The sequence below is a fragment of the Palaemon carinicauda genome, chromosome 2 (assembly GCF_036898095.1).
Source record: "Palaemon carinicauda isolate YSFRI2023 chromosome 2, ASM3689809v2, whole genome shotgun sequence".
In the NCBI taxonomy this organism is placed as follows: Eukaryota; Metazoa; Arthropoda; class Malacostraca; order Decapoda; family Palaemonidae; genus Palaemon; species Palaemon carinicauda.
Genome location: NC_090726.1, coordinates 32,489,128 through 32,505,623, shown reverse-complemented (window position 1 = coordinate 32,505,623; position 16,496 = coordinate 32,489,128). Strand labels below are relative to the sequence as shown.

The 16,496-nt window shown below is 34.8% G+C and overlaps 1 protein-coding gene across 1 annotated transcript in view; it reads right to left on the bottom strand.

The window, feature by feature from the left end:
- Positions 1-849: 849 nt before the first annotated feature.
- The window catches only part of LOC137616204 (uncharacterized), a 17,487-nt gene continuing 1,840 nt past the window's right edge, over positions 850-16,496 (bottom strand). Inside the window, exons 2-7 of the mRNA XM_068345845.1 lie at positions 7,706-7,804; positions 6,336-7,227; positions 4,271-4,404; positions 3,437-3,549; positions 2,508-2,650; positions 850-1,049 (exon numbers count right to left, since the gene is read on the bottom strand). Of these exons, the coding sequence (XP_068201946.1) occupies positions 931-1,049; positions 2,508-2,650; positions 3,437-3,549; positions 4,271-4,404; positions 6,336-7,227; positions 7,706-7,804 (1,500 nt within the window). The 3' untranslated portion in view covers positions 850-930. The remainder of the gene's footprint in view (positions 1,050-2,507; positions 2,651-3,436; positions 3,550-4,270; positions 4,405-6,335; positions 7,228-7,705; positions 7,805-16,496) is intronic.

The following is a 16,496-nucleotide window of genomic DNA, read 5'->3' as shown; positions in this document are numbered from 1 at the left end:
TTTGCAAAGTATTTTGAGTATTTGCAAAGAATTTTGAATATTTGCAAAGAATTTTGAGTATTAGCAAAGCATTTTGAGTATTTGCAAAGAATTTTGAATATTTGCAAAATGGTGTTTAGGAAATAAAAATGAATATAACTCTATTAATATTTGTGGAAATCAAGTATGTAGGATAATGAACATGAATATCCTGTAAAGGGAAAGATTTATTGATATATTTACTTTGACAAGAATTCTTTTAATATTTACTTGTTACAGGTTTATATTCATAATTTAATATTGTAGTCGTTAGAAAGTTAATTTGAATATATGTATATATATATGTATATATATATATGTATGTTTATATATATATATATATATATATATATATATATATATATATATATATATATACTGTATCGTTGTATTTATAAACTGAGTTATAATTTTGTAGGCTATTGCACGGACGTATTCCACGATCATCAAAAGAAAAATAAAATACATTATAGTGTATTTTAATCAAACAGGTAACAGACTAAAAACTCCAGAAAAGGAAAGATGAAACTATGAATACCTATCGAATATTATAAACCTTTGATGGAGAGTAGAAAACCTTTCTCATTTACCCTGATAAATATCTCAAACCGTTTATTGCTGAATCAGCTATCAGTCATGCGTAAGGCGTAAACTCATCATCTCCAAGGTATGGCCTACTAAAATAATGAAAGTAACAGTGCAGAAATACGTCAAAGTTATAATTTGCAAACATTACTGGAACCCAGAGAAGTCTCAATCTAGAAAGTGCATGATGCTCTAACATTTAACGAAATATAGCCATTTAGTTCACAACGAAGATATGAACATTAAGGGATAAGACCCAGTGTATGTTGATTGAAGAATTGAGAATACTCTGATCCTTGCCAGGGGAAACTCAGCTGACTGTCTTTACTAGTTGTTGCCTTGTATTGGTTGAGTTATGTTGGCCACTGCAATGTTTGGGTGCAATCTATTCAAGATCTGGTCACTGCGTTCCTGGTTCTTACCGTCACGCCACACCCAGAGTTCAACTGGAAGGCAAGGAAACATTATTATTAATATTATTATTATTATTATTATTATTACTTGCTAAGCTACAACCCTAGTTGGAAAAGCTGGATGCTACAAGCCTAGGGGCCCTAACAGGGAATATAGCCCAGAAAGGAAAGGAAATAAGGAAAAATAAAATATCTTAACAACATTAACAACATTGAAATAAATATTTCCTATATAAACTATAATAACTTTAACAAAAGAAGAGGACGAGAAATTAGGTAGAATAGTGTGACCGAGTATACGGTCAAGCAGGAGAACTATAACCCAAGACAGTGGAAGACCTTGGTAAATGATTGATTTATAAAATGAAAGGAAACGCCTCTTAATAGAAGGAAGATTATATAAACGAAAAATGGAAGATGGGCGGTGACTATAATGTGGTAAATGCAGATGAGAAAAAAAAGGGTAAGTATATATAAGGTGCTGTGGATTGGCTGGCAGTAGGAAACCATATTCTAATGCAGTGTTTCCCAACCATTTTTAAATGATTACCCCAAAATGTTTATTTCCAACTAATCAATTACCCCATTGAACATATACCCGGTAACATCGGATGTTGTTTTGCAGCCACCTGATGAACTGTATGGATCATGTAGCCCGCTATTGGCTGCTTATAGTTAAGGATCCAAAACAAATCCAAACTTTTCCATTTTAATGGATATCAAAATGAACCATCATCAGTGCAGAATATTCAGTGTAACAATATTAATAGATGTTATTTAGTAATCACTTTATGTTTGCTCTGGTTTTTCAGTGTGAGGGTTGAGCTTGTTTTGCCCGTACAGTTTTCTCTATTCTGGGCCTGGTTACAGAAAGAGCTACACGGGCATCAGAACATCTTGATTACCCCAAAAATACGGGTCCATTACCCCACTGGGGTAATTTACCCCAGGGTTGGGAAACACCATTCTAATGGAATATATGAGTAAGATAGCACCTGTAGCAAAGGATTTTGCAGAGTACTGAATTTAAGAACTATTATTATTATTATTATTATTATTATTATTATTATTATTATTATTATTATTACTGTAGATTTAGGTAGTAGACCCTCTTTAAGGAATGTTTGATTAAAATATTGGCTGCCTCAGTTGCATTCATCTTGAGAAGACAGAGTTCATGGTCAATACAACTGAGGCAGCTATTATCTTTAACAAAATTGTTATTATTATTATTATTATTATTATTATTATTATTATTATTATTATTATTATTATTATAATACTAACTAAGCTACAACCCTATTTAGAAAAGCAGGATACCATAAGCCTAATGGCTCCAGCAGGGGAAAATAGTTCAGAAGGAAAGAAAGAAATAAATAGATTAAAACTGTAGTAAAAAATAAAACATATGGCAGTTTCAAGAGACATCTTGGATATAAATTTGATGATTAAAATCTCATATTAGGCAATAAACACGTGCCACCCTCTCACCGTATAGCTTCATCCTGAAGCCCGTGTCCACGTCATTTCCGTCCGCAGGGTCAGAGGTGAAAGTCGCGGTGAAGGACTGAGGGATCCCTCTGCTGTTCATGAGGTAATCCGTGTGCGTGGAGATGGTAGTGTCGCATAGGGTTCTGTCGTAGGGGGAAACGGAGTAATAATAGTAAGAAAAACAACAACAACAACAATAACAGGGCCCAAACGAGAGGTAGGATTGGAACTGCGTCGCCAAACCTTATTCTAATCAGAATTTAACAAGAGTTGAAAAGATGGTTTGTATCAATAGGTAATAAAGATTATACATATTTGTGGATGTATTTACACACACCCACAAACACAGGCGCATACACACATACACACACCCACAAACACAGGCGCATACACACATATACAGTATATATAAACATATATATATGTATATATATACATATATATATATATATATATATATATATATATATATATATATATATATATATATATATATATATATATATGTATATATACATATATGTAATAGAGAGAGAGAGAGAGAGAGAGAGAGAGAGAGAGAGAGAGAGAGAGAGAGAGAGAGAGAGAGAGAGAGAGAGAGAGTAACGCACTGTAATTACAAGTAAAGAGCCTTGATTTTATTTTAGAAATTTTCCTTGTGGTCTGGAATTTCGATTGACTCTTCGACATTATAAGATGTAATTACCATGCAGTTTTATAACCTGTTAGCTGCATAGAACTGTTTAAAATGTATATTCCTTAGCATAGTACATTAAAGTACAAATGCCTTATAAATTAAATATATAACAGACTCTATGCATTCATTTTATTTTCTCCGTGTCCAGCCTAAATGGATCTTCTCTTACAACATAGTTTCATAACATTATTTCATAAAAAGACAGATAAAAAAAAAGTTCAATTGAACTTACGTAGGTTGAGATAGGTCCCCAGTCATCGCTAGCTTGTCATAGGCGCAGTTGGAAGAACTGTGGATGCTAGAACCCGTTTCAAAGGAGATATCTACGTACCCGAATGCTTCCAGCTGGGAAGAAGATGAAGATGAGCAATGATGAGTGTAAGATGAGTTTTTCGTTCTTTTTTTTTTTTCGTTATGAAGACATTATTATTACTAAAGTCGCTACAGAGATTGCGGGCGTAATAAGCCCCACCTCCTGATGACGTCATGCAGTCACAACATATCTTCATAAAATTATTAAAAGTTAGTATAGATTGAAATGTATAAGTTGTATTGTGACCGCTGCTAACGTGGGAGGCAACTTGATTGGCAATGACGTCATCAAGAGGTGTGGCTTATTTCGCCCGAAATCTTTGCGGCGACTAGCCTAGATGGAAAACAGACTGCTGTAAGTCCAAGGGCACCCTAGGGAAAATTAGCCCAGTGAGGAAACGAAATCAGGAAATAAATAGACTACAAGAGAGGTAATGAACGATTAAAATAAAATATTTTAAGAACAGTAACATTTAAATAATTTTCTTTTATATAAACTATAAAAATTAAAAAAAAGAGGAAGACAAGTAAGATACAGTTAGATTATTTTTCACAACTAGTTATAGATCTGAAGAATTTATGAGAAGGTAATCATTTGCAAAACCTTCTTACGAAATTGTATTGCATTTCTTAGAAACACTTAATTGCTACATGATCTCAATCATTATCTAGTATATCTGTCTATGAAACATTTTTAGTGAAAATAGCAGCTCTTGTGATGAGCATTTATGTACCAACGCTCCATAGTACTTACATACACATTAAGCACGCAGGTGCAACCATCGGGATACTCATTGGGATAGTTAGGAGAGTCCCATGTCAATTCGATTGGGGTCGAAGGATAGTTATTGGAGTTGATGTAATAGTCCACATTGCAGCTACCACAATCTTCGAAGTGAACATAAACGGGTGTCATTAGGTGCCAGCGGCTATTACAATGCGTCTAGGTTCTTGAAATTATGCTACCACGTAGCACCTCACTTCTTACATAGATCAAGTGCTTAGTTAACTCATCATTTAAACACACACATTGCCTACAAAAACCCTGAGAAATTATTCTACCACATAGCACCTCGCTTCATACATAGATCAGGTACTGTACTAAGTTAACTCATCATTTAAACACACACACAGCCTACAAAAACCCTGAGAAATTATTCTACCACATAAAACCTCGCTTCATACATAGATCTGGTGCTAAGTTAACTCATCCTTCAAACACACATAGCCTACAAAAAACCCTGAGAAATTATTCTACTACATAGCACCTCGCTTCATACATAGGTCAAGTACTAAGTTAACACATCCTTTAAACACACACATTGCCTACGAAAACCCTGAGAAATTATTCTACCACATAGCACCTCGCTTCATACATAGATCAAGTACTAAGTTAACTCGCCCTTTAAACACACAAATAACCTACAAAATCCTGAGAAAATCTGAAGAAAAACTATTTGGATCTGGAATATTTTTTTCTTCATTTAAAATAGACGTAAGAAAATAAAATTCAATTGGTGACGGTGTTCAGTTTAGTTACGGTTATCCAACGAACACTGTGTAACGTTCTTTTCTAAGCCAATAGCGCAATGAGGGACCAACTACATTCCCTGTTATATAACCGAGGTTGAATTCCTAAATCCTTATTAGATTTTCAGTCTCAAAACTGTATACAGTATGCTAGCTCGCGATGAGCTATATTTTTATGCCATTTGTTTTGTTTAGAATATTATTAAATATCAATTAAATTATATTCCCGACTCTTGGGTAAGATCTAGGTTTCTCTTAGGATACATTTTTGAAAAGAGGGTCTTTCCTAGGCAGAGCTGTTCAATATGCAAAATTTTCTATTTAATCAGTGTATTTTACTTAACTGAATACGATATTTGCCGTCATAATGAAATAAATTGCTCTAATTTAAAAGTAACATCTGAATAGGTAATTTTTATGGATAAAAAGAATAATTCTTTGTACACATGGGACTATGGAAATGTTCAGACGACGACTTCGAGTCACGTTCGGCAACTGTCATATAGGATCTCCTGCGAAAGTTATCGGTCGTATTGCTCTTTATATCGTTTATATCTGTGTAAGAGACTTGTTAAAAATATAGTTACTCTTAAGAAAAAAAAGTCAATAAGCCTACGTGAGTAATTACTTACGAAAATAAACAGGAATATATATTTAGCCTTCTTATAATACCTTAAGTTACAAGCTCCTATCTACTTTATATATATATATATATATATATATATATATATATATATATATATATATATATATATATATATATATATTATATATATATATATATATATATATATATATATATATATATATATATATATATATATATATATATATATATATATATATATATGCGAGATATAACCGATAAATTATCACTGATGTTATCAAAATGGAAATGTCAAGTATAAATTTAGTGCCACTTATTTTTTTTTTATTCAACTATAGTCACTGCAAAGATTCTGGGCAAAATAAGCCCCACCCCCGATGACGTCATAGCCAATCACGTCTCTCGGATTAACATCGGTCACAGTACATCCTCAACCAGGGAGACATGATTTGCTATGATGTCATCAGGGGGTGGGGCTTATTACGCCCGGAATCTCTGCGGCCACTATAACATTTTGTTTTTATCTTAAGCAAGATTAAAGTCAAGATTAACTGTTGTGAGCAGTTAGCCAGCTAACGGTCTACATGAATAAAAATAGACTACGTAATGTATTCAAAGTTTCTTCAACACCAGCGTAGTTGAAGCAAAATGATAAGAGGACGTGTAATGTATTTTTACTCACCTACTGTTGCAATTTCTGCTTCCGTTGTTGTGGTAGAGGAAGTTGTTGATGAAGTTGTTGTTGTTGGCGTTGTTGTTGAGGAAGTTGATGATGTTGTTGTTGTTGGCGTTGTTGTTGAGGAAGTTGATGAAGTTGTTGTTGTTGGCGTTGTTGTTGAGGAAGTTGATGAAGTTGTTGTTGTTGGCGTTGTTGTTGAGGAAGTTGATGAAGTTGTTGTTGTTGGCGTTGTTGTTGAGGAAGTTGATGAAGTTGTTGTTGTTGGCGTTGTTGTTGAGGAAGTTGATGAAGTTGTTGTTGTTGGCGTTGTTGTGGAGGAAGTTGATGAAGTTGTTGTTGTTGGCGTTGTTGTTGAGGAAGTTGATGAAGTTGTTGTTGTTGGCATTGTTGTTGAGGATGTTGTTGTTGTTGGAGTTGTTGTTGACGAAGTCGTTGTTGTTGGTGTTGTTGTTGATGAAGTTGTTGTCGTTGGCGTTGTTGTCGATGAAGTTGTTGTTGTTGGTGTTGTTGTTGTTGATGAAGTTGTTGTTGTTGGCGTTGTTGTCGATGAAGTTGTTGTCGTTGGCGTTGTTGTTGATGAAGTTGTTGTTGTTGGTGTTGTTGTCGATGAAGTTGTTGTCGTTGGCGTTGTTGTTGATGAAGTTGTAGTTGTCGGTGGAGTCGAAGTTGTAGTTGTTGGCGGAGTCGAAGTTGTAGTTGTCGGTGGAGTCGAAGTTGTAGTTGTCGGTGGAGTCGAAGTTGTAGTTGTTGGCGGAGTCGAAGTTGTAGTTGTCGGTGGAGTCGAAGTTGTAGTTGTCGGTGGCGACATAATAGTAGAGGTGGTGGAAGGTCCAGGAACCTTGCAATGACACTTCTGACCATTCACAATTGAAGTTTCTATAATGAATCCTGGCAACTTGACAGGAAAGGGAAGAACCTCCGTTAGTTGAATGAAAGCATTACTATAAATCTTTGTTAAATATCTATGAATATATCTATTATTTCAATATCAGATAGCCATCAGTTATGTTACCAGAAAGAATTGAGAATCAATTGCAGTGGATTTGTGAATACATAGATGTTAAACATCATTTAATATATAATTGTAATACCCCTTTCAAAGTGGGGATACCTTAACGCGGTGAAAGGGTTTGCGTATCGCTATGATCAGCAAAGCTGTACTAGTCAGGGGTACCCATACTAGGTTGGTTTGCTGTGAACGATCAGACCAAAATCACCCACCATCACCAATCCGCAGCGACTGGCGTGGTGATGAAAACTGACCAAACCCCAGATATGAATTGACATGTCTGAGGCCTTTGGTCTGCAGTGGACTAGAAACGACTGCATTTGTCGTTGTTATAATTGTAATACATGAATAAGGAAATACTTACCAAATCTTGAATCCAAATGTCATACTTTTCCTGGAACGACATACTATTGCCACCGCTTGTAAGCAAGGCCACCAGTGCCAGTAAGGTCAAGGGCCACATCTGGAGTAGGAAGAGGAGGAAGAAAAATTACTGGAAGGAATAAAAATTACAATTAGGATACAGTAGGATTGAGCTACATTCTATACTGACGAAGTTGATGTGGCCTGATTGGTAACGTCGTGCCTGGTGTTTGCCAGACGGGGTTCGAGTCCCGCTCAGACTCGTTAGTGCCTTTAGTGTCTGGAACCTTACCATCCTTGTGATCAAAGGTCGTTGGGTTTGGGGGAGCCTATAGGTCCATCTGCTGAGTCATCAGCAGCCATTGCCTGGCCATCCCTGGTTCTAGCTTGGGTGGAGCGGGGGCTTGTGCACTGATCATGTATGGTCAGTCTCTAGGCCATTGACCTGCTTGCTAGGGCAATGTCTCTGTGCCATTTATGAGCGACGTTTAAAGTGGACCCCCCCGTTTTTTTTAAGAAATGTGGTCTTCAGCCATTAAACAGGAAAACATGTAGGTGATTTACAATAGAATTCATTTTCTAACATTCCTTTGTTTTCTGTGCTAAACTAATATTCCATTGCGATAATGTCGTCCTGCTATAGATTATGGTTGCGCGTGTCTCGTTACGAGTAAATACCTACATTCTAATATTAATTACCCTCCATGCATTATACTTCTTCATCTGCTGAAAACTTGTATGTATTCAGCTACATCGTATTCTTTAATGAAATTGAAATAACTTCCAGGAACATTGCCACCAAAGAGGGGTTTCTTTGCTCTGTTTTCAAAGAGGTTCGCCCAAGTCTTGCATCTCATAGTTTCTATCGTTTTGAAAATTCACGTTTATTTTGTGTTTTCAACCCTAGCTAGCATCCAAGCAGGTCATCAGAATCTAGATATTACTAGGATCAAGAACTTGATTCTGTTTAGCCTATAGTATTATGGAAAGAATAATGATGGGAATAACTCTAAGTGACAGAAAAAGAGCAACATGGATACGAGAGCAAGCTAAAGTAGAGGACATTCTAAGAACATGTAAGACAAAGAAATGGAGATGGTAGGACATGTAATGAGAATGACAGACAAATGATGGACATTAAGAATATCAGAATATCTCCCTAGAGATTTTAAAAGAAGCAGAGGAAGGAAGAGAAGACAATGGATTACCGAATTGAGAAAGTTTGCAGGTGTGGACTGGCACAGAAAGACCATAAACAGATGTGAATGGAGGGACATGTCTGAGGCCTGATGGTGATGAAGATTATTATGGATATAATACATTCACTTTATTCTTTGTTTTTGAGATGGATGTCATATCTTGAAGAAAGGCAATTGTCAATTAAGGTTCGTAAAAAAAAAAAATATATATATAGCGCCCATGTAGTGTTGCAGAGAATAAAAGCCACTTGAAGTTTTAATAGTTTATAAAGGAGATATTTATTTTAATGTTGTTACTATTCTTGAAATTATTTAGTTTTTCCTTTTTCCCTTTCCTCACTGGGCTATTTTCACTGTTGGGCCCCCCTGGGCTTATAGCATCCTGCTTTTCCAACTAGGATTGTAGCTCAGCAAGTAATAATGATGATAATAATTCAAAAGCTGGTGATGTTGACGCACTTAAAAAGTTCTTCATTATGTAAAATAACATGTTGATATTGTACCAACCGTGTGTCACACGATCGTACATAGTTCATTTTGTGTATATATTATGCTAGTACCTTCGCTCTTCCCTCGCACTAAAATGAACCAGCTTAAACATGTCTGCTTTTTTTCCTCTGTAACATTGTCTGTTTTTCAAACATGAAATTTCTTGTGGCTTTGAGCTTTTGTATATAAAGGAGAGTGTTCTATAATAAATTTACTCAGTTGCTTGCATCCTGCCTTTGAGTCACAACCTTCTCTCGGCCCGTCATAATATAATGGAATGTATGGCCAAGTGTAAGAAATTGAATATGCTGAGTGTATAATGGGTATACTTTTCTAGTTCACGGTGTAATGCCATAATATATAATTCTAAATGAAAACGTTGAATAGTTCACATATTTTTAAGATGTAAGATATTTGCTGCTTAAAATTTCCATCAGATATGATGGAGGATAATTGTCTCATCAATTTCTGAAGAAATCTTCAACTAAAAACTTTGAGAATTTTGAAAAGAATCTTTTAAAATCGTTTACAATATTAAAAAAAAGAAAAAAAAAAGAAATATAAAACATCCTTTAGAAATTGAAAGTCTAAATGTTTTCAGCATATAAAAGAAGATTCGAATATCTTGGAAATATATTTTGAAAATATTTAAATCTTTAGACATTTTGAAAAAAAATTAAGCGAAATTTATATTCTTTGAAAATCTTAAAACTTCGAAAATCTTTATATCTCTAAGACATCTTTAGAAATATTCATCGAAGCTAGCTACTATACAACTGTTGTTCATTTATTGCCACTAGATGATCCTTTTTTATCGTCAGGAAATTAATTTTAATTCACTCCTACACTTCTCCTCAGAGTCGAAATCAACTGTTGGCGTATATCTTGAAAGATTTGCTTAAGATCTGCCCATTTATTGCTCAGACTATAGTTTTCCTGATCGCTAGAATATCTGAATCCTTATTTCAATCTGATCCTTTTGGTTTGGATAATGATGTACTAATGTAGACTTATTATATTATTTTTTTTTTTCAACTGGGTGGTATTTATAGTGTAGGGTTCTGGGTTGCATCCTGCTCCCTTGGGAGTCCATCACTTTTCTTATTATGTGCGCCGTATCTAGGATCACCCTCTTCTGCATGAGTCCTGGAGCTACTTCAGCCTCTAGTTTTTCTAGATTCCTTTTCAGGGATCTTGGGATCGTGCCTATGATTATGGGTACAATTTCCACTGGCAAATCCCATATCCTTCTTATTTCTATTTTCAGGTCTCTCTCTCTCTTTCTCTTCAACTCAGGAGTCCCATGGTACTGCGACATCAATGAGTGATGCTTTCTTCTTGATTTTGTCAATAAACGTCACGTCTGGTCTATTTGCACGTATCACCCTATCTGTTCTGATACCATAGTCCCAGAGGATCTTTGATCGTTTTCTATTACTCCCTCAGGTTGGTGTTCGTACCACTCATTACTGCAAGGTAGCTGGTGTTTCTTGCACAGGCTCCAGTGGAGGGCTTTTGCCACTGAATCATGTCTCTTTTTGTACTGATTCTGTGTAAGTGCCAGACATTAGCTTGCTATGTGGTTTATGGTTTAATTTTTCATGTTGCGCTTCCTACATGTGGAAGAGATGTTATTTCCGTCTATCGTTCTTTGAACATATCTGGTTCTTAGGGCCTGATCTTGTGCCGCTGTTATCATTCTTTCAGTTTCCTTCTTGAGCTCTCCCCTCAGTAGCCATTGCCACGTGTCATCGCTGTCTAGTTCTTTAGTTTGTCTCATGTATTGTCCGTGCATTGGTTTGTTATGCCAGTCTTCTGTTCTGTTTGTTATTCTCCTGTCTCTGTATATTTCTGGGTTTTCGTAGGCTTTTATTAGTCCTTCTTCCCATGCACTCTTGAGCCACTCGTCTTCACTGGTTTTCAGATATTGCCCCAGTGCTCTATTCTCGATGTTAACGCAGTCCTCTATACTTATACTCAATTTTTTTATGAGGCGTATTTGCACAGACTCGCAGCGATGCCCTTTTAGCTCGGAAAAGTTTCCTTATCGCTGATTGGTTAGAATTATCTTGTCCAACCAATCAGCGATCAGGAAACTTTTCCGAGCTAAAAGGGCACCTCTGCGAGTCGGTGCAAATCTGCCTCAATAAAAAGAATTGACTATAGTATTCCTCTCCCTCCTTCCTTTCGTGTTATGTATAGTCTGTCCGTATTTGCTCTTGGGTGTAGTGCTTTGTGTATTGTCATATAGTTCCCAATTTTCTGGTCTATGGTACGGAGTTCTGTCTGTCTGTCAGATTGCCTTACCATTGTGTAAGACACGGGCTCTTGCCTTAGGGAGCCCGTAACGCGAAGTTCTGCCTTCGTCCATTCGACTATTACTGCGCTGTATCTGATTACTGGTACTGCCCATGTGTTTATGACTTTCATCATATTTCCCACGTTGAGTTTTGACTTGAGCATCACCTTATTATTATTATTATTATTATTATTGTTGTTGTTGTTGTTGTTGTTGTTGTTATTATCATTGTTATTATTATTATTATTATTGTTGTTGTTGTTGTTGTTGTTATTATTATTATTATTATTATTATTATTATTGTTGTTGTTGTTGTTGTTGTTGTTGTTGTTGTTGTTATTATTATTATTATTTTTATTATTATTATCAACCTTAATATTATTATTTATTATTGGTAGCTAAACTACAGCCCAAGTCGAAAAAGCAGGATGCTATAATCCCAAGGGCTCCAACAAGAAAAATAGCCCAGTGAGGAAAGGAAATAAGGAAATCAATAAACTATATGAGAAGTAATGTACAATTGAAATAAAATATGCCATGAACAGTAAAATTATTAAAATAGATTTTTCATATAACTATAAAAAGAGACATAGCATGTTCAACAGAAAAACATTTGCTGCGAGTTTGGACTTTTGAAGTTCTGCCGATTCAACTACAGTTTAACTTTAGTTATACTAATTCATGATCTAATTTCTGCTGTTATCAGATAATCACTTGAAAGGTTCGATTGCTTAAAATTGCCCACGTTCATGGGGAGATTATTAAAGAATAAACACAAAGTGTGTCCTTTGACTGGCCAGACAGTACTGCACTGGATCCTTCTCTCTAGTTACGGTTCACTTTTCCTTTGCCTACACATACACAGAATAGTCTGGCATATTCTTTACAGATTCTCCTCTGTCCTCGTTCACCTGACAACACTGAGATTGCCAAACAATTCTTCTTCACCCAAGGGGTTAACTACTGCACTGTAATTGTCCAGTGGCTACTTTCCTCTTGGTAAAGGTAGAAGAGACTTAAGCTGTGGTAAGCAGCTCTTCTAGGAGAAGGACACTCCAAGATCAAACCATTGTTCTCTAGTCTTGGGTAGTGCCATAGCCTCTGTACCATGGACTTCCACTGTCTTGGGTTAGAGTTCTCTTGCTTGAGGGTACGCTCGGGCACACTATTCTATCTCGTTTCTCTTTCTTTTGTTTTGTTAAAGTTTTCTACAGTTTATATAGGAAATATTTATTTAAATGTCATTGTTCTTGAACTATATTATTTTTCCTTGTTTCCTTTCCTCACTGGGCTATTTTCCCTGTTGGGGCCCCTGGGCTTATATCATCGTGCTTTTCCAACTGGGGTTGTAGCTTAGCAAGTAATAATAATAATAATAATAATAATAATAATAATAATTAAGATCTATTTTAATGACTGTTGTGCCACTAATATTGTATAATTGTAATATTCAATTTTTTTTTATTTTATTGTTTTAAAAACAGTTGTTCCTACAGAGAAATACTAACAATATACGTTTGATTACAAGACTGAAGTGTTAACTAAACGAAGCAGAATTACGTTATTCTAAAATTAGGAAAATTTTAGACACGTTATTCTAAAATTAGGAAAATTTTAGACACATTATCTTGAGATTAGGGGAACTTTATACACGTTATTCTAGAATTAGGAAAAATTGACATGTTATTCTAAAATTAGGAAAACTTTATACACGTTATTCTAAGATTGGGAAAACTTTAGACACGTCATTCCAAGATTGGGAGAACTTTATACACGTTATTCTAAGATTGGGAAAACTTTAGACACGTTATTCTAAGATTGGGAAAACTTTAGACACGTCATTCCAAGATTGGGAGAACTTTATACACGTTATTCTAAGATTGGGAAAACTTTAGACACGTTATTCTAAGATTGGGAAAACTTTAGACACGTCATTCCAAGATTGGGAGAACTTTATACACGTTATTCTAAGATTGGGAAAACTTTAGACACGTTATTCTAAGATTGGGAAAACTTTAGACACGTCATTCCAAGATTGGGAGAACTTTAGACACGTCATTCCAAGATTGGGAGAACTTTATACACGTTATTCTAAGATTGGGAAAACTTTAGACACGTTATTCTAAGATTGGGAAAACTTTAGACACGTTATTCTAAGATTGGGAAAACTTTAGACACGTTATTCTAAGATTGGGAAAACTTTAGACACGTCATTCCAAGATTGGGAGAACTTTAGACACGTCATTCCAAGATTGGGAGAACTTTATACACGTTATTCTAAGATTGGGAAAACTTTAGACACGTTATTCTAAGATTGGGAAAACTTTATACACGTCATTCTAAGATTGGGAAAACTTTAGACACGTTATTCTAAGATTGGGAAAACTTTAGACACGTCATTCCAAGATTGGGAGAACTTTATACACGTTATTCTAAGATTGGGAGAACTTTATACACGTTATTCTAAGATTGGGAAAACTTTAGACACGTCATTCCAAGATTGGGAGAACTTTATACACGTTATTCTAAGATTGGGAAAACTTTAGACACGTTATTCTAAGATTGGGAAAACTTTAGAGACGTCATTCCAAGATTGGGAGAACTTTATACACGTTATTCTAAGATTGGGAAAACTTTAGACACGTCATTCCAAGATTGGGAGAACTTTATACACGTTATTCTAAGATTGGGAAAACTTTAGACACGTTATTCTAAGATTGGGAAAACTTTAGACACGTCATTCCAAGATTGGGAGAACTTTATACACGTTATTCTAAGATTGGGAAAACTTTAGACACGTTATTCTAAGATTGGGAAAACTTTAGACACGTCATTCCAAGATTGGGAGAACTTTAGACACGTCATTCCAAGATTGGGAGAACTTTATACACGTTATTCTAAGATTGGGAAAACTTTAGACACGTTATTCTAAGATTGGGAAAACTTTAGACACGTTATTCTAAGATTGGGAAAACTTTAGACACGTCATTCCAAGATTGGGAGAACTTTAGACACGTCATTCCAAGATTGGGAAAACTTTAGACACGTTATTCTAAGATTGGGAAAACTTTAGACACGTCATTCCAAGATTGGGAGAACTTTATACACGTTATTCTAAGATTGGGAAAACTTTAGACACGTTATTCTAAGATTGGGAAAACTTTAGACACGTCATTCCAAGATTGGGAGAACTTTATACACGTTATTCTAAGATTGGGAAAACTTTAGACACGTTATTCTAAGATTGGGAAAACTTTAGACACGTCATTCCAAGATTGGGAGAACTTTAGACACGTTATTCTAAGATTGGGAAAACTTTAGACACGTTATTCTAAGATTGGGAAAACTTTAGACACGTCATTCCAAGATTGGGAGAACTTTATACACGTTATTCTAAGATTGGGAAAACTTTAGACACGTTATTCTAAGATTGGGAAAACTTTATACACGTCATTCTAAGATTGGGAAAACTTTAGACACGTTATTCTAAGATTGGGAAAACTTTAGACACGTCATTCCAAGATTGGGAGAACTTTATACACGTTATTCTAAGATTGGGAAAACTTTAGACACGTTATTCTAAGATTGGGAAAACTTTAGACACGTCATTCTAAGATTGGGAAAACTTTAGACACGTCATTCCAAGATTGGGAGAACTTTATACACGTTATTCTAAGATTGGGAAAACTTTAGACACGTTATTCTAAGATTGGGAAAACTTTAGACACGTCATTCCAAGATTGGGAGAACTTTATACACGTTATTCTAAGATTGGGAAAACTTTAGACACGTTATTCTAAGATTGGGAAAACTTTAGACACGTCATTCCAAGATTGGGAGAACTTTATACACGTTATTCTAAGATTGGGAAAACTTTAGACACGTTATTCTAAGATTGGGAAAACTTTAGACACGTCATTCCAAGATTGGGAGAGCTTTAGACACGTTATTCTAGAATTAGGAAAATTTAACACGTTATTCTAAAATTAGGAAAACTTTATACACGTTATTCTAAGATTGGGAAAACTTTAGAGACGTTATTCCAAGATTGGGAAAACTTTAGACATGGTCTTCTAAATTTTGAAAAACTTTAGACACGTTATTCTAAAATTATGAAAGCTATAGACCTGTTATTGTAAAATTAGAAAAACTTTAGAAACGTTATTTTAAAATTAGGAAAACTTTAGACACGTTATTCTGTAATTAGGAAAACTTTAGACAAGTTATTCTAGAATAAGGAAAACTTTAGTAACGTTATTTTAAAATTAGGAAAACATTAGACTCGCTATTCTAAAATTAGGAAAACTTTAGACACGTTATTCTAAAATTAGGGAAACTTTAGACACGGTATTCTGAGATTAGGGAAACTTTAGATGCGTTATTCTAAAATCAGGAAAACTTTAGACATGTTCTCAGATTAGAAAATTTTAGACACGTTATTCTCAAATTAGGGAAACTTTAGACTCGCTATTTTAGAATTAGGAAAACTTTAGACACGAGATTCAAAACTTTGGAAAACTTTAGACACGTTATTGTAAAATTAAGAAAAAAACTTTAGACATGTTATTATAAAATTAGGAAAACTTTAGACACGTTATTGTAAAATTAGAAAAACTTTAGACATGTTTTTCTAAAATTAGGAAAACTTTAGACACGTTATTGTAAAATTAGAAAAACTTTAGACATGTTATTCTAAAATTAGGAAACCTTTCGACACAATGGGATTTACTTTAGGTTACCAAAACTTAAATTTATTTTGCCTTTAGGAAGTAAACTATTGAAAATCAATTTTTTTCCTGTTTACA